The sequence below is a fragment of the Pseudopipra pipra genome, chromosome 4, assembly GCF_036250125.1.
Source record: "Pseudopipra pipra isolate bDixPip1 chromosome 4, bDixPip1.hap1, whole genome shotgun sequence".
Classification (NCBI taxonomy): Eukaryota; Metazoa; Chordata; class Aves; order Passeriformes; family Pipridae; genus Pseudopipra; species Pseudopipra pipra.
In genome coordinates, this window is record NC_087552.1 from 12,762,233 (window position 1) to 12,790,047 (window position 27,815).

General features: G+C 44.4%; 1 protein-coding gene across 1 annotated transcript; it reads left to right on the forward strand.

The window, feature by feature from the left end:
• The first annotated feature begins 4,147 nt into the window (after positions 1-4,147).
• On the forward strand, positions 4,148-26,488 carry SETD7 (SET domain containing 7, histone lysine methyltransferase). Its single transcript, XM_064651601.1, has 8 exons — positions 4,148-4,263; positions 9,105-9,234; positions 13,530-13,731; positions 15,796-15,985; positions 17,624-17,705; positions 18,799-18,916; positions 19,200-19,357; positions 20,299-26,488. Exons 1-8 carry the CDS (start codon positions 4,224-4,226, stop codon positions 20,477-20,479), a joined length of 1,101 nt encoding a protein of 366 aa, XP_064507671.1. The 5' UTR covers positions 4,148-4,223; the 3' UTR covers positions 20,480-26,488.
• Positions 26,489-27,815: the final 1,327 nt, after the last annotated feature.

Here is a 27,815-nt window from a genome sequence, read left to right on the forward strand (position 1 = left end):
CCTAGGAGCACAGCTGGGATTCACTGGGATACTTTTTGTTGTTTTAATTAGGACTCTTATGAACTTAAATTAAAAGAGATTGTTACTGCTCTTCCAAAGTGAAATACAAAGCAGGTAAAGGAACAGAAATTTCACGCCCAACCTCACCATATTATTTTGTGTGTTTTAGTGCTCCCTTCCACTGTGAGCTTGTTTCCAAAGGATCCTTACCACAGTCAGAGTAGGGCAGGGAGATTTAGGGTGTTTGTTTCCTCCCAGAGGCTGGCATTAAATAATAGGTAAGGCAAGGGATTGTATCAACAATAATACGATTAGACTGTTGGATGCGGAGTTAACATTTAAGGAGGGCAAGCCAGCATCAAGCCCCTGCTTAGAAGAAAATAAAAGAGGTAACCAGCCTTATCAGCTGGAAGAAGCTTGAACAATGCCTAATGATGTGAAGACATACTGTGAGCCCCAGTGCATCAGCTTGTCTGTTTAGGCAGTCAAAAAAGCTGAACACCAGCCTAGAGGCGCCCCTGCAGTCTGCCAAAACAAGTCCAAACTGATGAGACCCCTACACACTGCAGTGTTTGCTAGGGATTTTCTAGTTTGATGTTAAGTTTTCCCCCCACTTCTCAACACCCAGCATGAAATGCCAAAACAGTGTGTTTACCATCGTTTTCATTTAGCGTTCCTGTGCTGCTCTTACAGCTGCATTTGAAGTTAATGGAAATTCCTCTTTGAACATGTGAAACGCTGTGTAACGCTAAGAACTCTTGACAACAATCCGGCACTTGATATTTGCCAGACACTTTAATAGCTTCAGCCCAAGTCTCTCAGTTCTCCTGCTGTAGGCATGATAACATGCCCAGTGCCATCGCTGTGCTGCAGAAATAATTTAATTAATGTGGGAGGAAGCTGGGTGCCATAGAGAGAGAAGCACAGAAGCTCTCACAACTGTCACCCTGTGTGCAGGGAAGGATAGTAAATAGAATAAGCGAGGCCTGAGGCTGTATGTGGAATGATCAGAGCAAAAAGGCAGCACTGTAATCATACAGCAAGGCATGGGCCCTCTGAAAAAGAGTCTGTGGTTATGCAGTTAGAGGCACAAGAGCTTGTACACAGAGCTGGACACATTGCATCTGGAGGGGTATTTCTTCTGTTTGGAGAACTTGTAACCTTAGCATTTTTAGTGTGTGATTTTGGCCAAAAGGTGTGCTTTTAGTCTCAGTGCTGCTGTCTCATATCCTGATGAGCTTCTGTAGGTGAGCACTCACCACACTACCATGTTTAAAGGTTCTGTTGATCTGCACTTTCTTATTTGTGTGTGTAGGTCACAGCAGTGCCCTTTTCCTTGTTATCTGTTGTATTCCCTGGACTCTTGTTATCTCTTAGTGAAAAGGGTACCTACTACATGTTCCAGCTCCAGCCCCACAGCCTCATCTCCATTCTGCTCACCAGGCATGTTCACAGCTTAAGCACATCACCTTTTATAACTCCAACACTATCTATGTGCTGATTATGAATTAATCTCTTCAGAGACTCACAATTACTGAAACAAAACACATGCTTTGTATAGGGGGTCCTATTGTGCTCAATACTTACTCTTTCCTTTCTGGAGGGTTGATATCAGAATTGTTTTAAGTATATGGGCTTTAAACCACAAATCTTCTCTCACAAATGGCAAAAACTGACTGTTCTTTAGTTGAATTAACCACCAATGATACAGAAGGAAGCCCTTCTGTTCTGCTCAAGGTTTCTGTATGTATCAAATCCTCCCCAAAGCTCTTGAGATTAATATTTTATAAGTTCTCATGTCAATTAGGTCGAATACTAACCTCATTATTCTCCCATTTAAAGATTTCTAAACTCTCTTTCTGCAGACATATCTAGTTATTTTGCTTTGCTAAGCTGTAGCTGTCCTGTTTTCCTGGTGGGATGCTGTCCCTGACTTCAGCAGCACTGCCTGGCAGCATGTGGCTGATTTGGCATAAACTTACTGAAACCTTCAGGTGGGAAGGGACCCCGGGGCATTCCTACTACAGCCTGCTGCTCACAGCAGGGGCAGCTCTGAGGCCAGATCAGGCTGCTTGGCACTTTATTGGGTCTGTCCTTAAATGCCCCCAAGGACTGAGACTGCAGAACCTTTCCAGACAGTCTGCTACACTTTGCTCACAGGGAGCAAATTTCTTCTTATGTCATGTCTTACGTAAAGTTTTCGGTCATGCCTGTTGTCTCTTGTCCTCCCACCACTGTGAAGAGCCTGTTTTCATAGCAGTGCTGGGTCCCCCTGAAGCTGTCTCTTCTCTGGGCTGAAGAAGCCTTATTCCATCAGTCTCACCTTATAGAGCCCCGACTGTCTGGGTCACCTCCAGTAGGATGGAGACACCTCCTGTGCTCCCAAGACAGCCGGCTGGAAGACCTAGAAACACTCTGACTTTCCTTTAAGGTGATCCCTGAGCTCTGGTGGAGGCTGAGGTCCCTGCAGTACACTGCACATGGTGACAGAGCACTGTCCTCACAGCCCCTGGGTAAGAACTCCCAGATTGCGCCCTCTGCTTAGGGCTGTCACCCTCCCTGCAACACTGAGGTCCAGGAGTGTGATCCTGTGCATTTGGTGAATTAAACCCCTCAGTGTCATGAGGGGGAAGCCCTGCTCGTTCAACCTGATTTCCTTCTATGACAGGGTAACCCACCTAGCTGATCTAGGAAAGCCAGTAGATACAATCTTTCTGGACTTCAGCAAAGCTTTTGATACTGTCTCGCACAGTATCCTTCTGGACAAAATGTCCAGCACACAGCTGGATAACCATGTTATACAATGGGTGAGCAACTGGCTCACAGGTCGAGCACAGAGAGTTATAGGGAATGGGGTAACCTCAGGATGGAGTCTGGTCACTAGTGGGGTTCCACAGGGCTCCATCTTAGGCCCGGTTCTCTTCAACATATTCATTAACAACCTGGATGCAGGACTCAAAGGAATACTAAGTGACTTTGCTGATGATACTAAATTGGGAGGAGCTGTCAACTCCCTCGAAAGCAGAGAGGCCCTGCAGAGACACCTTGACCTATTAGAGGGCTGGGCAATCACCAACCATACAAAGTTTAACAAGGGCAAGCGCCGGAATTCTCCACCCGGAATGGGGCAACCCTGACTGTGTGTAGAGGCTGGAGACCAGCACTGCAGAAAGGGACCTGGGGGTCCTGGTCAATGGCAAGTTGAATGTGAGTCAGCAGTGCCCTGGCAGCCAGGAGGGCCGACCGTGTCCTGGGGGGCATCAGGCAAAACATCGCCAGCCGGTCGAGGGAGGGGATTGTCCCGCTCTGCTCTGCACTGGGGCCACCTCACCTTGAATATTGTGGCAGTTTTGGGCACCACAATATAAGAAAGATATTAAGCTATTAGAGAGTATCCAAAGGAGAGCAACAAAGATGATGAAGGGCATGAGGGGGAGCCGTGTGAGGAGCAGCTGAGGGCACTTGGTCTGTTCAGCCTGGAGGAGACTGAGGGGAGTCGTCCCTGCAGTTACAACTTCCTTGTGAGGAGGAGAGGAGAGGCAGGCACTGATCTCTTCTCTGTGGTCACCAGGGACAGGACCCGAGGGAATAGCATGAAGCTGAGCCGGGAGAGATTTAGGTTGGATATCAGGAAAGGGCTCTTCCCCCAGAGTGTGGTTGGGCACTGAACAGGCTCCCTGGGGAAGTGGTCACAGCTCCAAGCCTGACAGAGCTCAAGAAGCATTTGGATGATGCTCTCAGGCACATGGTGTGAGTTTCGGGAAGGTCCTGTGCAGGGCTGGGAGTTGGACTCCATGATCCTTGTGGACCCCTCTCAACTCAGCATATTCTGTGATTCTATGCTTGTAGGACTCTGTTATTATAAGAGCAGCAGGTCAGTGCTCCTTGGCGTGAGGCGGGAGAAGGGGTGTCACGGCACTGCCAAGGGCTCACAAGGACGTGCACTGCAGCGATGCCAACCGTGGTCAGCGGGCCGAGGGGGCTGGGCCGGTGTTCTCCATCCCTCCGTGCCGCTCGGTGCCGTGCCACAGGCTCTCGCCGGGGGACACGGCCCCGCACCGTCACCGCCGCCTCGCTCGGGGACGGGGGGGCGTGGCCACGGCCGCGGGGGCGTGGTCAGGGCGCGGCCGCGGCCCCTCCCCTGGGCGGGGCGTAGCGCGCGCGGCCGCGCGTGTCACAGCGGCTGCGCCTCGCTCGCGCCCGCCGCCGCCGCCGCCGCCGCCATGGACAGCGACGAGGAGACGCTGGAGGAGGTCGTGGAAGGTGCGTGTCCCGCGGCCGTGGGGAGCGCGCCCCGCCGGGCACGGCCGGCGCCGCAGGGCACCGGCGGCCTCCCGCGCTGCTGGAGGAGTCTGGGGAGGAGCGCGGGGTGGAGGCGGCGGCGGCCGGAGCGGGGCGGCCGGGGCCGGCGGCAGCGCATGACATCAGCGGGGCTTATGCAACGGGCGAGCCGGGGCCGCCGCCGCCGCCGCGCACGTGGCGGGGTCCGGGCCGGGGGGAGCCGAGGCCACGGTTCCGGGCGGGCGCGCTGGGGGCCGTCCGTCCGTCCGCCGCTGAGCGCCCCGGGCGCGGCGGGAGGCTCCGCATCCCGGGCACGGCGGTGGCGGCTGCTCAGCTCTCAGTGTCAAAAATAACTAGTGTCACAAATAAACAGTCGCCGCTGCCGTGCCCCCGCTCGCACTCCTGCAGCCCGCGCTCCCCGCCCCGTGCGGTGCCCGGCGCTTTTCCCCCGCCGGTGGTGGAGGGGCCGGGGGATGCCCGTCCTTGGGGAGAGTGCAGGGAGTAAGGCGCTGCAGTTGCGCACCTGCAGATGGAAAAGGGAAAAGGGAAAAGGAAAGGCGGCTGTAAGAAATAGCCGTGGCCACATCCATGGGCAGCGGGGCGGGAGCTATCCGTAAGGGAGCGGGGCAGGCCACCTCCTAGCCAATATACACGCACTGTGTGTGTGTATACACACCTGTATATACACCTGCATATACGCCTCTTGTGAGTGGAGGACTAACCCTTGGAGAGTTTTAGACCAGAGGAGTGAATTACTCTCCGGGAGTGAATTAGTGCTGGAAACCTCCTTGTCACGCAGGAATGCGGCTCCCCAGCGCAGTGTGTCATCCCGTGAGGCGCCCGGGAGCCGGGCACGGTTCTGGAACAAAGCACGGCATCTCTGCGTGAAGGCGCCTGCTCCCCAAAAGGTTCCTCGCGGGGACCGCGGCCCTGCCGGGAGGAGCGGTCCTGCGTTTTTCAGATGCTGGGATTAAGCGCACGCGGAGCAAGGAGCTGCCTGCGATAAGATGCCGGTGTAATGCTCATTGTTCCGCCATGGGCTGCTCGTATCCCTGTGGCAGGAGGATTAGGCCTCAGAGCATGTTGCTCCAGCGAAGGCATTTTGCACGGTGGCTTAGTCTGACGACAGATGCGAGCTGAGCAGCTGCTGCTCGGATCTGGGTTTGTTGTCTCTAGGTATGTGGTATCGGAGCCGAAGGGAAGCTTTGCTGTGTAAAACATGGGTGTGAGGGGACTGAGGTACGAGTGGGGTGTGCCCTGTGCCCTAAGAGATGTGGTTTTCCCCTCCTTTCCCTCCCCACTCCTCAAATCTTCCGATGGCAATTGTGTCTGGGGCAAAGAGTCATAGTTTTGATCCCTATGTCACAGATAAATATATTTGCCATATCCTGGATTTGCTTAGCATTCAGCTAAGGAAGCGAATTTTCTAAGCATGTTTTATTCAGCAGTGTATATGAATATCTGTATATGAATATCTCTATTTGAATATCTGTATATGGGTATCTGACAGGAGCAGGCTGCTCTGGGGGTTAGGATGACTGGGTGGTTTTGCATTTACCAAAAGGAAGTTAGAAATATGAAAGAAATCAGCACTTTTTTTGGGGGGGGGGCGGGGGGAGTTTGGTTTTCTGTTGTTATCCCAAAAAAATCCGTCTGGCACCTTTGTGGCCAGAATCTTTTATTGATGATGCACATTGTATGTCATCTGTTAAGTAATACCGACAATAAAGGGCTTTTATCTTTGATTTGTGTACATCAGTGGTTCCGGTAAGTGACCCCATTGTGAACTAACCCCTATTAGTGTAATTCCTTTTCTTGAAAAGGCTGAGCTTAAGAGGAAATCTTGAGAGACCCTTAACGAAGTAACAAAAGTGAGATATTGCAATAATTTAAAAATACACTTACACCTTTTCCAAAAGGTTTGCTTTTCCAAATGGAGGAGAGTGATGAGAAAGGGAAGTGGAGCACACTGCTACCACTGAAATAATGAGGACTTTTTCCATTGACTTAATCTGAAACAGAAGGCCTAAGGCCTCAGCTATACAGGAAAAGTTGCATCTATGTTATGAAACTTGAAATTTCTTCCCCCCCCCCCCTATTGACTAAGAGAGACTGTGTGTTTCTTGTTTTGTTGAAGGGGGGGGTGGCGATTTTTATTTTTTTTAATAAGGGGAAATCTCTGGCATATTAGAATAACTGGATTCTTTGTATTGTGGCTGAGATTAAGACCCTGTATAGAGGCCATGGGATCAAAGCTGACCATTTAAGTCTGTGATATAGACTCTGTCCTACTGTGCTAAAGTCCTGACATGCGCTCTGTGTGTAAGCATGGCAGCTTTTGTGCTGGGCTTTGCATTCCAGCAAAATCTTGACAAAACTGAATAGTCACAGAGAACAAAGTTGCAAAGGTTTTTTGTTGTTGTTTTGTATGGGTTTTTTAATAGTATAATGTACTGGTATTTTCAGTATGTTTTTTAAATCCAAGTGTTTTGTAAAAGTTTTGCCCCTATAGTGAGGGTGAAACTGGTGCTATGTTGTTTAGGGTTTGTTAACTTACACCAGTGTACCCTTCCCATTTTGATAAAATTGAGGCTTTTAATTAAAGCTATAAATGTTGATATAGGTTTTTTGGTTCTAAAAGAGGTGTCCCCATAGAAATTTCACCGACCTTTTAGTTAAATTGACATAACTGCTAAAACTTTTCACTGCTACAGAAAGGAGTATCCTGACTGAATGGGAGTTAAAAAAACCTTTTTTTTTTTGTTTGGAAAGAGCAGCCTCTGTTTAAAGGGTTCTTCTTCAAAATTATTAAAAGCCTTCAGTGATGGACCTTTTTTCCTTCTGCCTTTTGCTCTCTCTTTTTACTTTGTTATTTCTCTCATTTCAGTCTGTAAGCAGTGCCTGATTGGTTTTATTAACTTCTTAAACTTTTAGCTGTTTTCGATCTAATTGGGACTGAAGACTTAAATTGAGAGCTCAGTGATGTGCAGGTGTGAGAGAAACTTTGTGGAGCATTCATGGGAAGGGTGAAGGAGGGAATCCTGGCTCTTGGATGAGTTCAGATATCTCACTGGTATTTTCTCCTGTACACCTTTCTAGGTGTGTTTCCATACTCAATGTATCATGTGCAGGAGATGGGTAATGAAGATGCACAGCCTAACTTGGTCACTTTGAGGAACATTCACTTCTTTTTTTTCCCCTTCCTGTATCTCTCTCTCTCTCTCTCTCTCTTTTTTTTTTTTAAGGTAATTTTACTTTGATATAGACCAAAGTTTGGAAATAAATCCTGACAAAGCATCCTGTGCATGTGACATTTTGCTGTCAATCCTTCTGGTAATTGCAAGGCTTGGGCAGGCCATGTGCCTCATAGGAGAGGACTTCTGAACCAGATGTTCACTGTGCCCTGGCTGTGATGTCCCTGAGGGGCTGTGGAGCATCCCAAGGAAGCAGTAGCTTATGGTGATGTGAGAGGAACACATGGGCATGTGTGTGCTCTCTGGGTACCCTTGTCCCTGCAGAACCTTCAGGGCTTGCATAGATGGACCTCTGAAGCCACATAGGTGGCTGGGTTTTCCCACTGCTGTCCTGCACAGTCCTGTTCCCTCTCTTGGCATAGGTCTGGAGATCTGGTAGTACTGAAGTGCCTCTGTCTGGTTGCCTGCATCAGCCTGGGCTGTAATTGCTTCAACTCACACTGAAGTTTGTTTCTGCCTTTCCATGTGTGTGTTGAACCTTTTCAGTTTAGGGCAAATTTGGTCAGGGGAGAGCTTGACCCAAAGCCTGTAGAAGTGGAGACATGCTGTCTCTCATAAGGTATGTATGCATCACCAGGAGACTTGGGGAATCTGAGGTCATTTTTTATTTAGAAGCATGGAAGAACATAAATATAGACTAGCTTTTATTTACTTGACAGTTTTCATGCCGAATTTATACCTGCTGAAATGTCACGGTGGGAGTTTGTTACACCCTCCCAGGTGTATCACTGTGCTGAGAGCAGCCCTGCTGAGCTCTGCAGCCACAGCAGTGCTCAGGCCTCCAGCTTCACACAGGTGAACCAGGCAATAACCATCCTTTAAAGCACTCTTCTGCCGTTTTCTCTGGGCTTTGTAGGGCCACTCAGAGGTGCAATAGGAGCCTTATTATGCTTTAAATTAGGTTGTGCTGGTGAGGATCCACGTATGTTGCCCCTTTGCAACAGCTGTAATGGGGAAAACTGATATGGCTGGGAAAGGGAACAGGATGTAAAGTGAACACATCAGGAAGGCATTGGAGAACAGCATTTAAAATATTAAGTACCAAGTTGACTGATACACTGCAAGCATTATAGATATTACATACTTTTATTTCTTTAAGTTCTTGTGGATATAGCTGCAAGGTGGCACACCCACATTATTGTAAGGCATGTATTTATCAAAAGAAAAAATCGAACCTTTTGTTACTGTGTGTATTGAAGTGTAAGTTTATTCTGTTCTCACCAAGAAACACATGTTTTAGACAAAGAATTATTATATTTTTGAAGATGTATATTAATATAAGTTAGAATAATATAAAGCTTGTTTCTTTTAGAAACAATTTTTGCTTATTATTCTCTTCTGTCTCTCATCCCCTTTCTTTTATCCTGACCCTTTTTTAAATGATGTGTTACACAAGTGCAAACTTCACTTGCACTGAGTCTCTGGTCACTGTTCTAACAGCAATGATTTGAATTACTGTTTTGTACTAGGGAGCTACTGCATTTCAAGCATCTACAGAATCTGAACGGGTTTGAAAATTTATATAATAATTAATGTGTTCTGTTGTTCTTTGTCTGGATTTTATTTCAGGGCATCTAGATGATGATGGGCTGCCACATGGATTTTGTACAGTAACCTACTCATCAACAGACAGATTTGAAGGAAACTTTGTGCATGGAGAAAAGAATGGCCGTGGCAAATTCTTCTTTTTTGATGGAAGGTAGACTCTGCCTCTTCAGCTTTTCTTCTATATTCTTCCTTCTGCTTGCAATGATACAAACTAATTTACATTCATTGTATGCTGCTGACTTTCTAGATAAGGTTTCTCATTAAAAACTATAGCTGGAAAGTTTGTTGCTGCTGTAGCCATTCCTCTGTAGGCTTGGGGGCTTTGTGTCTAATACGGTGCTTGTAGTTGTTTCCTAGTGGGAGAATACAGTGGTGTGAACTCTTTTGGTACTGTAAATTATGAACTAATTAGAAACCCTAAGAACTGGGAGGTGGTCAGAACTATTAGAAACCATGCTGACAATGGCTTGGACGTCAAAGTTCAAGTCCAGAACTTCAGGTGGAATTCTTTGTCTTATAGTGCTGTACAGAGAGTGCAGGTGGACTGGGAGCTCCCTATGCACATCCTTCATGCACAGATGTAGGACCTTGACAGAGAGGCTTATCCTCTGTTTGGTCTTGGAAGTTGTTTAGTGGTTCGAGGACTGAGTTAAAGACAGGTTTGTTATCAGCTCTAGTTAATCCTTTGCTAGTTGCTTGTGGCCTGATTTACTTTCTGAAAAGCCCCTATAATTTCCCTTCTTTTCGCTGGGAATTTGACAGTGAAATCAGGCCAGTCTGTGCCGATGCATGTGTTTTCTTCCCAGATTTTCTTTACAAACACCTTGTAAGTCTTCCCCCCCACTGCAGCATTCCTCTCTGCAGTTGCCCAGAACTTCCTCCAAAGGAGCAGCAGATGTATAAAATGACACGATTCTTCATGGTTTTGCAGCTGTCGGTGGCACTATGAATAGCAGCTGTTAAACTGACAGTCGTGCTGGGTCTACTCTCCGCCTGCTCAGCAAAGTTCTGAGCAGGAGTGGAGGTATTGTGCTGTCTCAGTGAGTCAGCTCCTTGTCTGTATTGGCCTTTGCAGTTGTTTCATACTGGAGATTGTGGGGGTTTTTTTTCATGAGAAAGATAATATATTCATTCAGTTACACAGAAACCGATCGGGCCTCCAAGCCTGGATGAAGAAAAATCCCCACTGTTGTTGGTCATGGGCTTATTAAATCTGCTCTGAGTAACTGAAAACCAGGACTACCCAGCAGCTGACTTTTCCAAAATAGCTTTTTTTTTTTTTTTAAATTGGCAGACAGTGTCTCTATGGACACATGTGCATAATGCTTCTGTGCTTGTGGATGATCTCAGCAGAGCAGTTGCTGATTGTACAGTCAGAGGAACTGACCTGCTATTTTGTTTGTAGGGCTGCTCCTCCATATAATCCAGGGTACAGGCAGTGCTCTGTGGGAAAAGTCAGGTTGCTGCTGAACCTTTTCTCTACTGCTTCAGTGTTGCCAGCTCTTCTCTCTCTTTTTTTGTTGGTTGTATAATTTTCATAACCCTTAAAAAAATGGAACAGTTGGCTACTGATGACTTCAGGAAGTAGCAGAATGAAAATATGCAAAAATAGTCTGTAATGTGTTTTTGGAAGATGGGGTATTTTTATAAGACATTACATATTTTAATTTAGCTAAACCAGCCTTAACTGAGCAGTGCCTAATTACTGAAGATGTAATTTACCTAGCTATGCCCAGCTAGCAAGATTGAGCTGCTCTCTGAAATGGATGGTTCAGGAATCGCGATGTGTTGCAGGAAGGATGACCTGGCATAAAACAGGACATGCTGTTTCCATTAACTGTGCCACGGGCAAGGCTGAGTGCTCATGAAGAAGAGAAATTAATCTCCAGAATTTCTCCAAACACCTCTCCCTTTGCAGTAAGTTAGCTGGTTTCAGCACTCCTGGGTCTGTTTCCCTGGCAGGCTGCTGGTAAAGGCTGACAGCTGCAGTTGGGGAGTAGCTGAGTCCTGTCAGATATTGGACAGGCTGCAGTGTAAGCACTCTCATTTTTTGAGTGTTGGGGAATAAGACTGGCTGCCTGGCTGCCTTGTTTGGTCAACGAAAACTTTCCCCTCTACTGGAATAGCTGCCCCCTTCCTGTTGATTATTTAAAGGAATGAAAACCTGGAATGAAATATCAGCCAGGTTTTTTCTCCCCCTTCAAAAAATGCATCAAACCCCAACATATTCTTTCAGAGAGAGAAGTTTCACCTCTGGCATACTCCCTGTTCTGCATTGTGTACTTGAGCTTTCCTTGGTGCCAGCACTTCTGGAGTGTACTTTGCAGAGCACTTGGCGCAATAAGGGCGAGCCTGAGAGCCATGCTTGGCACAGAGCTGCAGCTGCCCTTCTCCCATAACTGGAAACTCCTGTAAACTACCTCCCAGAACAAAGTACAAAACTATTCATTTTGGGAAAAAAGTTTCTGATGTTCCCATATGGAGGGAGTGAGAGATGAATAGATCAGTTTATATGGATGTTAACGTAACACCTGGAGCAGGGAGGGACATTGCAGTATTTCCTCCTCACCCCCAGCTCTTACCACGGGTTTACTTTTTAGGTAATGAGTATCTTTAGTCCCTTCTAGGCATAATGGATAACGGGAAGACAGCACACCTGGCAGATCTTGACTTTAGTAAAACTTCATGTTGTCAGAAATATGATCATATGAGAAGCAAACCAGAGAAATATAGGCTAGCTCAGAGTTTGTTTTAACAGAATTTTTTTTATGGAAGACACAGAAACTATTTATTCCTCTTTGTGCTGGTCAGGTTTTAGCTGCAATTATCATGTCTGGCCGCAGACACCACACTTTGAGAGCTTAAGACAGAATGTGGAGCAGGGTGGAAATAACTCAGAAACTGTGAAAAGTATAAATATTTTAGAGAACCTAAGTTTGAAGGACATGGACTTTTTTCTTCAGGTATCTTTGATTTCCTTAAATGAGGTGGATCTTTTGGACACTATTTGCAGTTTAATACAAAGAGAGAACACAGAAATTTGAGTTACAGTGAAAGATATTTCTCCAGTACTGAAGCACTGTTGTAATTTAGCAACTTGTTAACTTCAACTAATATAACTAAGGGTAACAAGAAGGGGTTTTTTTGTGTTTTTCAGTACTTAAACTAGGGGTGGCTGCTTCTTTTAAAGGGTATTTCTGCATGTGGACTCTGTGTGTGTTGTCAGCTACAATGAAATTCAAATCTAGTAATCTGTGATAAACTAAAGGGGAAAGTGGCATCATTTATAGTCAAGTAAGAGCACTGATTCCTGGTGTTTCCCTCATCTACCCTGCTCCTTCCCTGTGCTGTGGTGCAGCTCTGGAGCAACGTGGGTCAAGAAATTCATCTGACTGAAAAATAAAATAGTTTTTCTGCCCCTTCCTGTTTTGCATCTGGTTTGCATTGAGGCTTTTACTGTAATATATTTTCCCATGGAAACCTCAACCAGCTTGCCAAAGTTATGTAAAAACAGAGCATGAGGCTTTAGAAACAAGAAAGTGAATTCTGGAAAAAAACCATTCCTTCCACAACTCTTGAAAATCTGTTTTGTAAAATCATGTAAAACATGTAGAGTCGTGTGCTCACAGACACGTGTTTGGGCTTATACCTTAGATACCTTCATCCGAAAAAAAACTAAGCAGTGAAAGTATGTGTACTGCAGCTGACTATTAGCTGAGTGTGCTGGAGGAAAAGCTGAACATTTTGTATTCCCTTATCCTAGTTCTAACATGAGAAAGAAGTAACTGAGTAGACCCCCTTTTATGGTTATGCCTTTATTCTTTGTGATGCTGACTGCGAGGTGTTACTGTGCCCTGTCTAAAGGGTTTGCAAGACAAAACCAAATTGTGAAACGTTTCTTTGTTCAAATCCAAGTGCAGCACTAGTTCTGTTTGACAGGCTGTGTTCCATTTTAATAGAAATACATGGAAAATGACAGTGCTTTTAGCAAACTCCTGTACAAATGGCTGCTAAGTGTGTTGCTGGGGAGCTGATACCGAACTGTAGCAGGTTGCAGTTCGTGCTCTGTTGTGGTTCATCTGTCTGGCAGCTGAATTTCACCTCGCCAGAGAGAAGTCGGGAAAGATCCACACATGGCAAGTAGAAGGTCCTGATGTGAGAGTAGCCTGCTTGAGCAATAATTTCTCCTTTGACCAGGAGTGTCCATACACTGCTGTAAGTTGCTATTCCAGCCTACAAAAGAATGCTGAGCGCTGTGATTTAGATGAGTGATGCTGTGCCCCTGCACTGTGATGAAAGGATACTGTAAGTTGCTTTCTGCCTTTGGAGCTCCACAGAAACAAGTTTCTGGTTTTCCTCTTGGCTTTCCAGTGTGTTGAGGCTTTGGGTTCACCTCAAAGAGAGGTGAATAGTTTTCCACTGCTGTTTTCTTTCTCTCTTTACCAGCACCCTGGAAGGGTACTACGTTGATGACGCCCTGCAAGGCCAGGGAATCTACACTTATGAGGATGGAGTGGTCCTTCATGGCACATATGTGGATGGAGAGCTGAATGGACCAGCCCAGGAGTATGACAGCGATGGGCGGCTGATATTCAAAGGGCAGTATAAGGACAACATCCGACATGGAGTCTGTTGGATTTATTACCCGGTAAGCCTGGCCACCTGCTCTCTTTATTGCACAATATGTACCTTTCTTTTCTCCCCAGCTGAAACAAATACCCACCATGACTCAGTTATCCAAAAGTCAACACACAGAAATCTGGGTAAAACATCTGTGCATTCTGATTTTTGGAAAACCCAACATACAGTTAAAGTTTTTCGGTGTTGAATGCTTGCCCAGTAGGCGAGATTCAGCAAAGCTGCAAGATGCCTCCACTGTCTTCATCTTCCAGGGAACCCAGCCCCTTGGAAGTGCATTTATATATAATTTGTATGTAATGTAAAAATAATATGTATAACAATTTATGCATTATCTCTTTGAGAAGGCTGGACCAATAGTTTCGCCACCTTGTAGTGGTGGCTGCAGGTGAGGAGCAGGGAAACTATGCAAATTATTGCAGTCTGCTGCTCTTATTTAATTAGACCTTGTCTCCATTTCTGCAGGGTATGCTGTGACATCTGGCTTTGCCCAACAAATCAAATATGAGGGGTGTGAGAACTGTGCCTCTCTAGTAGAGTGTGGACAAGTGCTTTGTTAATTAAGCAAGCCAAAATTTTATCTTTCTGAATTTTCATAAAAAACTTTTGCAAAAATTTTTGTTGTTCTTCTATAGCCATCCTAGTTAAGGCAATAATGGTTGTACTAGTTTTTAGGGTTTTTTAAATTTTAGTTCCTATTCAGCCTTACACAGCACTCCAGACTTGAACCTTTCAGTCTTTACCTTGTGCCGAGAAGGGGGAAAACATCTGCATGTAATTAAGCTGCTGGTCAAAACCTAGTCTATTTCTGTGCCACATATGGCACAAACTTTAGTTGCAGATTCATTTCTAAATGCTTACCACTGGCTGTTCATTTTATTTGCTGGTTTTCACTGTTGCCGTTAAGCATGTGCTAGGATCAACAAATGCTTGGTGAACACTGCCAAAAGATTTTCAGTCCTAGTATATAAAATACAAACAGCTGACCCTTCAGTTCGTGTATCTCCTGCTTCATCTTCCAGCTGTCAAAGTGTTGCTGTACTTTCTGGAAATGTGGGTAATTAGAGGTTGTTTATCATTATCATCTTGCCAGACTTAAGGATGCAAAGTGTTCCAAAAAAACGCCTTTGCCATGGAAGAAATTCTTTCTTCGTGGTTCTGTGCATGATGCTATGTGCACAAATTTTTCCAAGACTTCAGGTTCTCTGTTCCCCACTACAGCTTGCTTGAAACTCTTTTCATCCTTGCAGTTGAACAAAATGGTGTCACTTTGAAATAGAGTCTGTGCGCAGTGGTCTTGATCTAAATCAGTCTGTTGCCACATCACACCTGCTGGTTTTGCTCCAGGGTGTATTTAGAGAGGCTTCTCTGTCCCTTTTGAAATAAACACCTGAAGTGGTTAGACCTGTGCTAATCCATGCATCTCATTCTGCAGTTCTGTAAATAGACATAGCCCGAGTTGCAGGCAAATCACAGATGGCAAAGCCCAGGGCTAAAATGTGTAAACCTGAGAGAGGAAAAGTGTTGCTGCTGATGGCTTTCAGCAAACAGTTGTTCTTATTGAGCACCACTTGACATTGTGGGGGGGATACTGGGACAGAGACACTCTTCTGTCATCCAGCAAAACTTTTTTTTTCCTTAATAGGCTCAGGTCTTTTAAGGCACCATGAATTAGCAGCAAGCAAGGCAGCATTTAATTTTTTTCTTTCCTCCAGCACAGTATCCTACTAACCAAACTTGGACATCTGTGTGGCTTTGGGCCTTGGTTTGCAGACTCTTCACATAAAAATTTTGCCAGTTGGAACTCTGTATTTGTGTCACATGGAAGGAAAGACCTTGGGTTTTGCCTATTCCAAACAACAGAGAAAACCCCGTTCACTTCTATTATCAGTTTTATACTAAGTGAAATGACTTTATCTGGCTTCTTCTTGGGTCTGCTTTCTCTCTCATTTGCACAATTTCATATCTGAACTAGATTACTTTTTAAAAAAGTTGGGGAAAATCCTTTTCATTTAATGAAGACAGTATAGTGTAACTGAATGCCTTGCCTTTGCTTTCTTGCCTGTGCTTTCAGGATGGAGGCAGCCTTGTGGGAGAAGTGAATGAAGAAGGGGAGATGACTGGAGAAAAAATAGCCTATGTGTATCCAGATGGAAAGACTGCATATTCTGGAAGGTTCATAGATGGAGAAATGATAGAAGCAAAACTGGCAACTCTGACAGCTGTCGAGGATGGGAAACCTCAGTTTGAAGTTGTACCAGGCAGTAAGTTCAGCTAACACAGAAACTTGTATTCTACCAACTCCTTGCTACAGACAGCTTGGTTCCTATAATGCTCCCCCCTAGAGATTCTGGCTGTGATGAGCTAGTAAGTCTGTTAGTGAGAGTCCCCTTCTCTAAGTTATAAAGTTGGGTGGAGAGGCAGGTGGAGGGATTCCTTTGCCCTTGGTACAGGCAGGAAGTGACCCCTGCATGGTCCTGCCAAACTGTGTTTCATAGCCTTTCTCTCACTCATGTGCTTGTGGGCACAGTCCTGTTTGTCACACACACCGTTGTCCTGTGTGCCAGCAGGAAAACCTGCTTCACCACGTTACTGCTGGCACAGTTACAGGCTTTTTGTTAGTAAAATAACTACAAATGGAGAGGGAGGCCATGGTTTGGTTGTAGCCCTGACAGCTGGCTCTGTGCAAGTCGGTGTTAGCACTGTGAATGTTCTGGCACCTGTGTCACTGGGCTGGAAGGACACAGGGATTGCAATTAGTGAACCAGATTCAGTCATTGTGTAACAGTCTGAGTCACCAGCACTTCAGTCTGTCTAGTCCTGCTCATAGAGAGTGGCTGTGAAGTGCATGGGGGCAGGGTGGTGTCTGTGACCTGTGTAGCCAGTGCTCCTTCTCTAGGGCAGTGGTGGCTTGGACCTACAGTTCTGGAGTGGTTTTGTTGCTCTGAGGTGTGTGTGATGTTTCAGAGGTGTGTGGGTTAAGCTGCAGACAGGACCATCAGTAACAAGCAGGGACCATGATAATGCATTTAATTATTTTGCCAGCAGAGGTTGTCTCACTTGATATGAAACAGGCACATAAAACTCATTGACAAGCAAATGCACGTGAGTTTATTTTTTAAATCTCTCAGTTATGATAGCGAGTCAAAATGTAACTTAAAACTTACCTTCTAAGAGAGTGCAGTTGTGCTTTGTAAATAGGATTAAATTATACTCTGGAGGAAGCTGCCTTAAGCCATAACAGATCCTGGACACCAGGGGCAATGGCCTTTCATCAAACTTTGTAATACTCTGGTTTGCGGGGTTTTTCTCCCTATCTTATTTCTGCCTTCATCTTAACCAATCTCCCAGATAGTTCCCTGGCAGTTGAGAGAGGGATGTGAGAATCTAATTAGAGGTGTACCACTGAATTGCTTATTATTGGCAAGAAACAAATGACTGTAGCATGTGTGTTCTCTGACTACTGAACATTATCTTCTGTCTGAAGTATCTTCAGGATTTGGACTAGAAAATACTTCATATTTTAAGTAGTCCAAGATTTTTTATAATTAATGTATTATTGAATGTATCCTTCTAAACTTTGCTTTGCTTTTAAATGATATTTTGAGACTCTGGGAGCATTAGTTTTGAAAGACTGTCCAGTCCTCCATTACAAGTTGATAGTTTGAAGAAAATACGTATTACCTTTTTGTGTTAATACTGCCACTCTAGTATGTGGAGGGGAAGAATCTTGCCGAAGGCTTTTTACAGGTACAGTTCTGTTTAGTACCTTTTTTTGGAAGCATAACATTTTTGTCAGACGTTAAAATTTAATTTTTGAATGTCTTGATTCAGTTAAGGGTTGCATGCTTTCAGTGCTGCCAATTAGTTGATTTCCTTTGTCGATGTCTGGTTTTTTTTAGGCCCAGTATACAGTTTTGACAAATCTACTTCATCCTGCATTTCTACAAATGCCCTTCTTCCTGACCCATACGAATCAGAAAGGTAGGCTTTTTTCCTTCTCCCAATGTTTCTTTGCTGTTATATATTTAGAGCCTAATTTTGCAAACCTTTCTCATCTAAAATTTTTTAAAAGGTTTGTAAGGGTTTTGTGAAATGGAAGCTGTTAGTGTACATCAGTCAGTGTTTGACTTGATTGACTTTCTTTCCAATTCACACAATAAAATTGCACTCTGGTGGATGAAACACAATGATACATTTTAAGAGATTAAACTAGGGTAATTTCTTAGCATTTCAAAGGCATGTTCAGTCAAGCCCTGGACTCCACTATAGCCCACATATACAAAATGTTCTGACAAAAAATATGCTGTTCCCTGTTTTCTAGATGTGTAACTAGCTTACAGGGTGCTGCATTCAGGGTCTCTTGCTGGGTGGCATGTGTTGTACAAAATTTTCTCCCCTCCCTACAGATGTGGGAAAGCAGCAAGAGTAAATCATCAGCCTGGAGGAAAGTGAGATACTGTTTGTGACAACCCTGTAATGTCAAAAAACATTGCTTAGGAATTGCCTCATGATAAATATTCAGGAATATCTCTTCTGTGGCTATTCCACAATTACACTTTTACCTAGACCTTTAGGAGGCCTTGCTCTGTATATACCTCAACTGTAGTCCTTTCCTGATACTCTGAAGTGTCTAAATAAGTGATTAGTAAAATGCTGACATTGATTTGCATTGAGTCTTTGAATATGTAGCACTTTACCTTCAGAACTCTTGCTCATCTGTGCATGTACATTCCAGCAACCTCAGCTTGGTGGGGACCTCTGGGATTTGTGGTGTGTTATTGAGGGCGTTCCTGAGTTGAAGCCATCATTGAGGAGTAATAGTAGATTGGCACTTGCAAAAAGTAATTTTCAAAGTCACACCCACTTCCCACCAAATTTCAGTTTTGCCAAAATAGAGAGAGTGTATAGAAGAGAGGAAGGGAAGGAGTTCCATTTAGAGATTCCAAATTGTTGTTATTATTAGCTTTATTGTTATACTGAAGTATTAGTCTTTATCCCAGTAGTGTTGTGATAATACTTCTTGAAAATTAAAACTGTAGCCAGTCATTAATTCCATGCCCTCTTCCTCCTGTAGGGTGTATGTGGATGTCTCTCTCATTTCCAGTGCTGGAGAAGGATTGTTTTCAAAAGTAGCAGCAGAAGCCAGTACAGTGATGTCCTTTTACAACGGAGTGCGAATTACACACCAGGAGGTAAAGAAGAGAAAAAAGTCAGTCTGAATTCTCATTGCTCCTTCTGAAGTTTTCTTCTCACAGGATTTTATACCCATCACCTTCCCACTTTTAAAATTGAATGTGATAGAGTTTAATTGAAAGAAAGTGCATGTTGACTTATGTATGGCTAAAAAAAAGGTGGTGGGTTTTTTTTAAATGACACACAGATGAAAAGCCTTAGTTGCATATATTTTGAATGTTGGCTTTGAAACTGCTGACAAAGTTGACCCCACAGACACTGGATTTTTGCCTTGTAAACTAGGTAGACAGCAGAGACTGGGCCCTCAATGGAAATACAATATCCCTGGATGATGAAACAGTCATAGACGTGCCAGAGCCCTACAACCACGCTGCCAAGTACTGTGCCTCGCTGGGGCATAAGGCCAACCATTCTTTCACTCCTAACTGCATCTACGACCCGTGAGTAGAGTGCTGTGTTTTGGGGTAGAAGCTGCAGCCCAACTCTCTGGGCTCACAGATTGTCTCTGGCAGCTGGATGAGGAGCAGTGGTGGGGTGGGAGCAATGAGTTCGGGCACTGAAGGAGTTTCTGCTCACCTAGGCTGAGTTGGAAATGGGCTGGCATTGCAGGTGCTTGATGTCTGTTGGGAGTTACACCATGGAGTATCTTGAAGTTTGCAGCTGTGTTAGTTTTGTCAGGAAATCTATGAAATTCTTCTTGATTCTAAAATGCATAATTACAGCTCTCTAAATCCTATCTTGGCTAGGACTGCGCTGTCCTTTGCTGAGTTACTGATGCTTGACCAGCACCATCAAATGTGCTGTTGTTTTTGAAACTCAGAAAAAATAAACATCTTGCTGCTCTGCACCAGGAAGCTTTTCATGTAACCCTATGCTCATAGCAAGGTATTAACAAACACACCCGTGGAAACATCTATGTAGAAAAATAGTTTTCCTGCATTAAACAAGCCAGGTTCCTTTACTGTGGGACCCTGGGAGAAGATGTACAGAAGTATGTTACCATTGTTAGGTGGTTAACCTGTACTAAGATGAGCCATTTAGCATGCTCTCCAGTCTCTCATAATCTGTACTGTTTTCCTGTCATGCAGATGTTTACCTCTGCAAACCCAAGGCATGTGGCAGTGATTAACTGTTTTATTTTTTATTACAAGCAAGCAATTTTGCAGGACTGTTGAAAAACTTCAGATAATAGAGCTACACAAAACTCCTTTGATATATCAAAATTTTTGCTCTTGTTCTGAAATCTTTATAAGGTTGACTCAGCGCAGTCTGCTCATCTGATATCAGCCTATGCAATGCTACTCTGAACTGTGAGGGACTTCTGAAACTGTGAGTCTGTAAATTGACAGCTGAGCCTAGCAAAGATGCTTCTTTCCCCTAGGTTTGTTCATCCTCGTTTTGGGCCCATCAAGTGTATCCGTACCATCAGGGCTGTGGAGAAGGACGAAGAACTGACAGTGGCTTACGGATACGATCACAACCCCGTTGGGCAGAACGGGCCAGAAGCACCGGAGTGGTACCAGCTGGAACTGAAAGCTTTCCAGGCTGCCCAGCAAAAGTGAAACGGGAGCGCCTTCTCCGTTCAGCAAACTGAAACAGAAACTTGGATCTATGCACTACCTTTATACTGAAAACTGGACAACCAGGGATTGTTCATACTGTTGCATCATAAATTTGCATTCTGTGTTAAGAGATAAGTTTCTTGCATACTAACTAGGTTTGACTGTGTTACTCATAGAAGATTTAAAATTAGCTAGCGTTGCACCAGTCTTATCTGGAGAAATTATTTAATATTCTATATGAGATGTGGTATTCTTTGGTAGCTTCTGCTTTTGCACCATATGCAAAGATGCCAAAAGACTAGACAGAAACTAAAATGGGTATATTGTTCACTTTTAGTCGGCAGACTTAGTGTTGCTCTCTATCTGCCTAGGCATTATTGTGCAACTGCATTTTGCATATATGCCACTTGTGATGATAACAGTAATATTTTGATATTCTCTAATAGTAGCATAATTTTGCCTTTTTAAACCTTTGATCTGAATCTTGCAATAGAGCAGTTTATTTATTAGCATATAGGAGGCTGGGTTTTAACTCCCCTTTCCTCTTGTCTGAACGTTGTTCTTTCTACAAATCCTCTTTTGCAGGAGAAAATCCTTTCTAACTAGTGGAAAGGCTTGTGTGTGTATGTGAGAGTGCTGTGTGTTGGTCTTTGTGGCTCTCTAAATAGTATAGCAACATGTCCAAACATAATATTTATCTAGCCTTTACGGCTGGCTTATTTTATTTAATTTATTATTATGACATGCAAATGAAACTGTTCTTTGCATGAAGATTTTCTGAAAGGAGAGAACAGATTTGCTCGTTGAAGGACTTTCAGAAGTTCATGTTCTGGAAGGCAAGGCATTGCTTGCATTTGTGTCTGTGAGTTGGGTTGTGTATTTCACCTGTTAAAGCAGCCATTTCTCAAGGCAGAAGTTCTGGCAATGAGGTGATTGCATCTCCCATAAATTCTGAGAAAGGAGGTGTATGTATTTGGGGGCAGGCTGTAGTACTTGGTAAAGGAGAGCTGTATCTTTTGTGTGTGTTCAGTTGACAAAGAATATAGCCTTGTAGCCATCTTTTAGTAGTACTGGCTTAAGATACAGTGAAAAATTAATATAGTATGAGGTATCAAAATAAGATTTTTTTTTTTTTTAAAAAAGAAAAGATATGAAAAGATTGTTTTCGAAAGACAAACAATGAATGTAAAAACATCACTCACTGCTCATATTTAGAAACAGCAGTCAATCCATAGCTTTGTTGTAGCCAACAGTGGGGGGTTGTGAATATTCATCTGTAGGGCTGTGTTCTGGGGTTTTTCAGGGGTAGGGAAATTGTTGTGCATTTTTCAGATACTGTACTGGTCTTGCCTAATGCTGTATAAGAGAGAAATAATGTATTGTCTCGGTCTGGATACTGGAGCCTTTCTGGGACTCTTGATGCTCTCTTTTGGGCTTAGCAGCTTAGGGAAAAACTCAAATGCATTTGCAACACTTTCTTTAAATGTTTGTAGTTTAAAGAAGTTTGTATATATGTAACATAAATGATTTGGGAATCAGACCTACCTTTCTATTGCAACACATTTTGGTTGGTTGCTTGAACGGTCAGAGGTGTCTGGCTGTCTGGGGAGCTGGGCAGGGAGGATGTGCTGGGGACCTGCAAGTGGAAGGATGAGGTTGCTGGTTTGTGCAGTCTTGAGAATCCTTGCTTTGGTACCTGAGCAAAGTTAGGAATTACTCATAAGAACCTCTCTAACCTGGGGCTCTGTTTATTCCCTGTAACTGATCACAAACCTTTCCCAGCACCTCACCATTTAAGCTTGCACAGAAGCTACTCTGTGCTTGTCCTGGGGCAAGGGACAGGTAGGCTCAGGGCAATTTGAGGCTTTTAGTGGTGCTCTGAATGTGAGCTGTGGCACCTCCTGTCTCCTCATGCTGGAGACTCAGCTCTGCACCCCATCCAAGGCAGGTGGCTGGCAGGGACTGAGCTGAGTGTGCAGAGACAGAACTGCACCTCACAGGTGAGGGAGAGTTCTCAAAAGTCAGTCAGGAGCACAGTCTCAGCAAATAATCCTCAAAAAGAAATATGCATGACTTGATCTTTCCCTGCCTGCTCACAGGTTGTTACTTAAATCATCAGCCAACTGCAGAAGAGCATTCCACACTGGTAGGGAGCTGTCATGTGCATCTGGTGGATTATTCTGCCAGGACCATGAAGTTTGCAAAACTGAGGCTGAGTTTAAGTGCAGGGAAGGGGGAGAGGGAAGATATGTGACTGAACCCTGCTGGGAATGGATGGTAACTCCTTCCACAGTCTTGATAACCTGCTTTGGACTGCTGGCCTCTCTGTGCTCGCTGGAGAATTGTGCTTAATATGTTCTGATCTCTAGAGCTCCTTTAGCTTCATTCCTGATCAGTCTCTGATTCCTCTGCTATCTCCTCTTTGTGTGGAGTTGCTTATGTTTTGATAGATTTGTCGGTCTTCATATTGCCTGATTTTTGAGATAAATAGAAAATAGGTGCTCTTTACGTGTCAGGCTTGAAGATTGTATCCTAAAATAGGGAAATTCAAGGAAAAAAAAAGGCACTGAAGTATCCTGTGTGTTCTCCAAAAATTTGGTGACAGTCAGGCAGATTCTTTTGCACACTGGTGTAGCCTGGTAGCATGCCACAGCTGTGGCTCTTGTCTCTGTTAGCTCTGCTGTCCTTCTCTCTGCTCTGTAAAATCTGTTGGTCCTTCTATAGCTCCCTTCTTCGGTGACCAACCTTCTATAAAAGTTGTGATTATGAAGCTGCTTTGGCTTGATTCAGGACCAAGCCTTTTAATTCTTCCTTGTTTTCTTTCTCTTTCTGGTCTGTTAGAGTGGAGCCGGCTGGGATGGTTTTTACCACTGGGTAGCAAAAGGGCTCAGTGTGTCCTTCAGAGGTGTGCATTGGCAGCCACTGGTTCAAACACAGGTTAGTTACAGAACTCCAAATAATGCCTTAACTTGGTCAGTGTATTGCAGCTCAGCTTCTGGGGCTCACTAGATAGCAAGACCAGCTTTGCAAAACTATTTATCAAGTAGTATGATGACATATCTGTAGACACGAGACCCACACCAAAGCACGGTTTTAATTTGGGGCAGAGGAAGAAATCATTTTGAAAAAAAATCCGTTTGGGTCTGTGGGATGCAGCTGACTGTTGGTGAATATGCAATAAATAAAGAAGCTCCACTTCTCAAGAGTCTGGCCAAGGACCTGTCCTGTCGGCACAGAAACTGGAAGGAGAGCTGATGCCTGTCAGCTGAGCCTGGGTGAGCAGCTGGCTCTCAGAATACTCGTTGTGATTAGGATAGGAGAACTTGGAATTGCTCTTTCCAGGGAGGGATCAGTTCCCAGTGTCTGCCTTTAGTCTGCAATGCTGCACGTGGCTACTCTGTGATGGGAGGGTTGTTACCTGAGTTCCTTATGAAAAGGAGCCTGTATCAACCTGTATTAGGGGCTGCTGATGGTCTCTTAAAAAAAAAAAATAAATCTGAAGTGGATCTTCCTGCCGTGGCAGCACAGTGTTTTGTCACCAAGAATACGGAAGCTCAGTTTTCTGGAGAAGTGATTAATCTTGGAGACAAGAGAGCATGAGAAGTTAGAGCTGAGAGCTACCTGCTGCTGGGTCACTCCTCTGGATAAGAAGGAAAAGGGCTTAAGCCGTGGAGGGGGTGTCTCAAGTTGAGTTTCAAGCTATAATTTTACTTTTGGGGATCTATTAAAATACCTGGTTTTCCTTCACAAATCTAAAAAGGCTTTTTTTCCTGGGTTTTTTTTTTTTTTTTGTAGGAATTATAAAAACCTACCCTTCATAAAGACCTGCAAGTCTTAACTGTTGAAAAAGTCAAAGGAAATATGTGGATGATGCTCTTCAGCAGTTGGAGTGAGAGCTGTGAGAGCTTTTTGACTTTTTCCACAGTTGCAACGGTACCCACTAGGATGGCCCATGCTTTTAATCACTCCTGGGCAACTCCCCATGCAGGTTTTGGGACCTTTTGGAGGTCAGCTGCTCAGCCGTGCGGGGCTGCATGTTTTGGGAGTGACTGGGCAGCCTTCTCCTCAGCGCAGTCCTTCCAGATGCAGAGCTTGCAGCGTTGCACAGAGTTGGCAGTGGCTGGGGTTTCTTTCCCAGGGTTGTAACCTGTTGCTGGTGTGTAAGCAAGAGCTCCATCAGGGATTTCGCACCCTCTGCCAGGCACTGGAGGAGCAGAATAGCCAACATAACCTGTCTGGTGAGAGAAACCAAGAAATGGTGGAAATTACCACTTTTCTGTTTCCTTCCCAGCTGGCTGCCCTTATCCTTCAGTCAAAACCAGTGCTCACTGCTTGGGTTGCACCAGGGACTGTACAGTGTCACTTCTGTCCCAGAGACCTCTGTGATTTTTGTCCTTTCACTCAATTTGATAGTCTCCTAGGAAAATGCTGCCGTTGCGATGAGGTAACGTGTCGTACAGAGCCGGCTGTCTGCCGCTTTGTTTTCCTGTGGCACAGCAGGATCGCTGGAGCCGCGGGTGCCTGAGGAATTCACCTCCATGCACTTAAGAAAAACCAAATTGTTTTGAAAACAACGTTACTGAAGTGTCTCCTTACATGCTGGGGTGCTGCATTAGACGCCTCTTCCTCACTTTGCGCTGCGCTGTCGTGTGCTGAGAGCATCGGGGCGAGGAGAGCAGGCGTGGGGGCAGCTTTGCCCGTGGGTGTCGGTGGGGCTCCGTGCTCACCCGTGCCCTGGGGTGAACTTGTTCCTTTTGCTTCGTGTACTGGAAACATGAGAACTCTATTTTTTGGACAATGAATTTCTAAGCAGTCTTATAAGGGATTTTTAAATAAAAAAAATAAAATAAAATAAAATAAAAAAGGTGCAAGAATGAGTGCATGTTTACTTGCCCCAGATCAAAGGTTTTGAACACTAAGGTCACTATCTGTTGAATGGACCCTCCTCGTGGCGCTCTTCTGTCTTCGGGCAATGGAAGCTCCTGCTCTTTTCCTCTTACCAGTTTTACTGTAACTATATTTTTTCCCCCTAGGAGAAATATATATACAAAAATCGTAAGCAATTAAACGCTCAAGCCATAAAATCACGAGTGCGGGAAGACCCTCTTCACAAGTTTTAACGTTTGTATGTAAAATGATGTTTGTATGAAATATTTTCATGGTAGAATGAATATTTAAACAAAAAAGTTCCAGTGAGATCTAAACCAAATTTAAAAGGATGTCTTTTTGTAAGACACACGTGTAATTGAATACCAGTAAGTAGATAACTATTTTTTTAAGGGGAGATGCAACAAATGATCCTTAGAATTACAAATGGTCGTTTCTGCTATTTGGGAAAGTATTTATGCAGCATTACAAGCAGCTGCCATAAATAATTGCAATAGCAAGGCTAGTCACATCTTCAAGACATACCTCTCAGCTTGTCCCTTCATGATATTGTACAAACGACCCATCCCTCCTTTCTGCAGATTCCCTCCTAGAAAACTTTTCCTACTGTAACTGTAATGAATTTAACTCTGAGCTAAGATCCAGACTAAAATTGTGTATTACTTAACAGTTTCTGCTGGGCCTTCTGCTATTTTAATACTCCTTAGCCCATAATTACTGGGTGTCTCTGTTCTGAAGAACTAAGTGCTAAAGAATAATCTTTGGGGTGAGCTTATACACGTGTTAGCGGTTAACCCCGGAGTATTTAACTTGTATACAGTACTTGATAGGTGTTTTATGACATTTGTACTCGAACTATGAGCCTTACTGAACATCTGTAGGTTTATTCATGACTTTTAAAAATGGATAACTCTAAGAAAGATGTTTACATGAATGATGATTGCCCTTCCTTTGATGTTATGAATGAGGTTTTTATAGTGTGTTTGGGCGTATGTGCAAGGAAGCAAGAAAAGTGTTTCTGGGGAAAAACAGACTTGACAAACATTTGTAATAAGTGAATTTTAAAGATTGCTTTAATTGCGCTATGAAGGCAATGCAGATATTAAAACATTCAACAAAGAAGTGTTGTCTCTCCTTGTTATTTGCGTGTTGCATTTTTGGGCATCCTCTGACCTCTCCCCTCGCTTGTGTGTGCTGTGTGGCCACGGTTGTTGCTGATGGAGGGGAGCAGGATTTCACACAGTTAGCACATGTCTAGGCCGTGTTATATAAATAGTGAATGAAAAGCAGAACACTCCTGACACCACTGCTTTGGCATTTTTTCCTGGCACCTTTGCTGCTTATTCACTTCTCTGTTTTTCAATGCACATAACATGGGCTTCAGTTGTGTTGTGGTTTGGAAGAATATCCTCCTTGTATATGCTAAAGTGTCTTTAACAATTGTATTTTAAGACGTGAATGTGCACTGGTATGTTTTTCTCTGAGGCAGTTGGATGTGCAGCAGCTGTGCCTTCCAGGCAGTTAAGCTACTCCTCTGTCTCCTAATTCCATGTACACATCCTGCTGGGTGAGTGGTGAGGAAAGGGACGGCACATTCAGTGCTGCCCTGCCTTCCTCAGTGCTTCAGTGCCTGCCTTGCTGTCCTCTGTGATCACACTTGCTGTGATCTTGGCCTCTCATGCCTGTGTGCAAAGGCTGTGCCCTGCCCTCTCTACAGAGGGGATGTTTGGACCCCCTGTAGGGTCAAAGATGCAGAGAGGACTTGTTTGCCCTTGACATTGCCCCTTGAACCTTCACAGTCCTCGAGCTGGAAGGATCAGTGCTTGAGGTGTATTTGCAAGCTGTGTGGGAAATGACACTGGGATTGTGGATGGTGCCATGGGCTGGCTTCACCCAAACTGGCTGTGTTCCAGTCCTACACTGGTGTAATAACCCAGTACACTGTGGAGGTGCAGTGGGTTTATTTAAAAAAATTATACCTAACCTGTGAATTGATTTCTTAAAAATGTTTAAGGGGTAGGTAGGCTTTAGTGCCATGCTTGCTAGGATTTGGCTAGAGGTGTTTGAGTGGGATAGAATCATAGAATCATCCAGGTTGGAGGACACCCTCAAGATCATCCAGTCCAACCATCTCACCCAACACTTCCACTGTAACCTCCAAACCACTAAACAATGCCAGTTGTCTCTTAGACACCTCTGGGAATGGTGATTCCACTACCTCCCCGGGCAAACTTTTCCAGTGCCTGGCCACCCTAATAGTGAAAAAAAAAAAATCTAATCTGAGTCTCCCCTGTCTCAGTTTAAGGCCATTTCCTCTAATCCTCTCACTGCAGGCATGGTAGAAGAGACTGACCCCACCTCACTGTCAGGGAGTTGTAGAGAGCAGTGAGGTCCCCCCTGAATCTCCTCCAGGCTAAACAAACCCAGCTCCCTCAGCCCTTCCTCATAA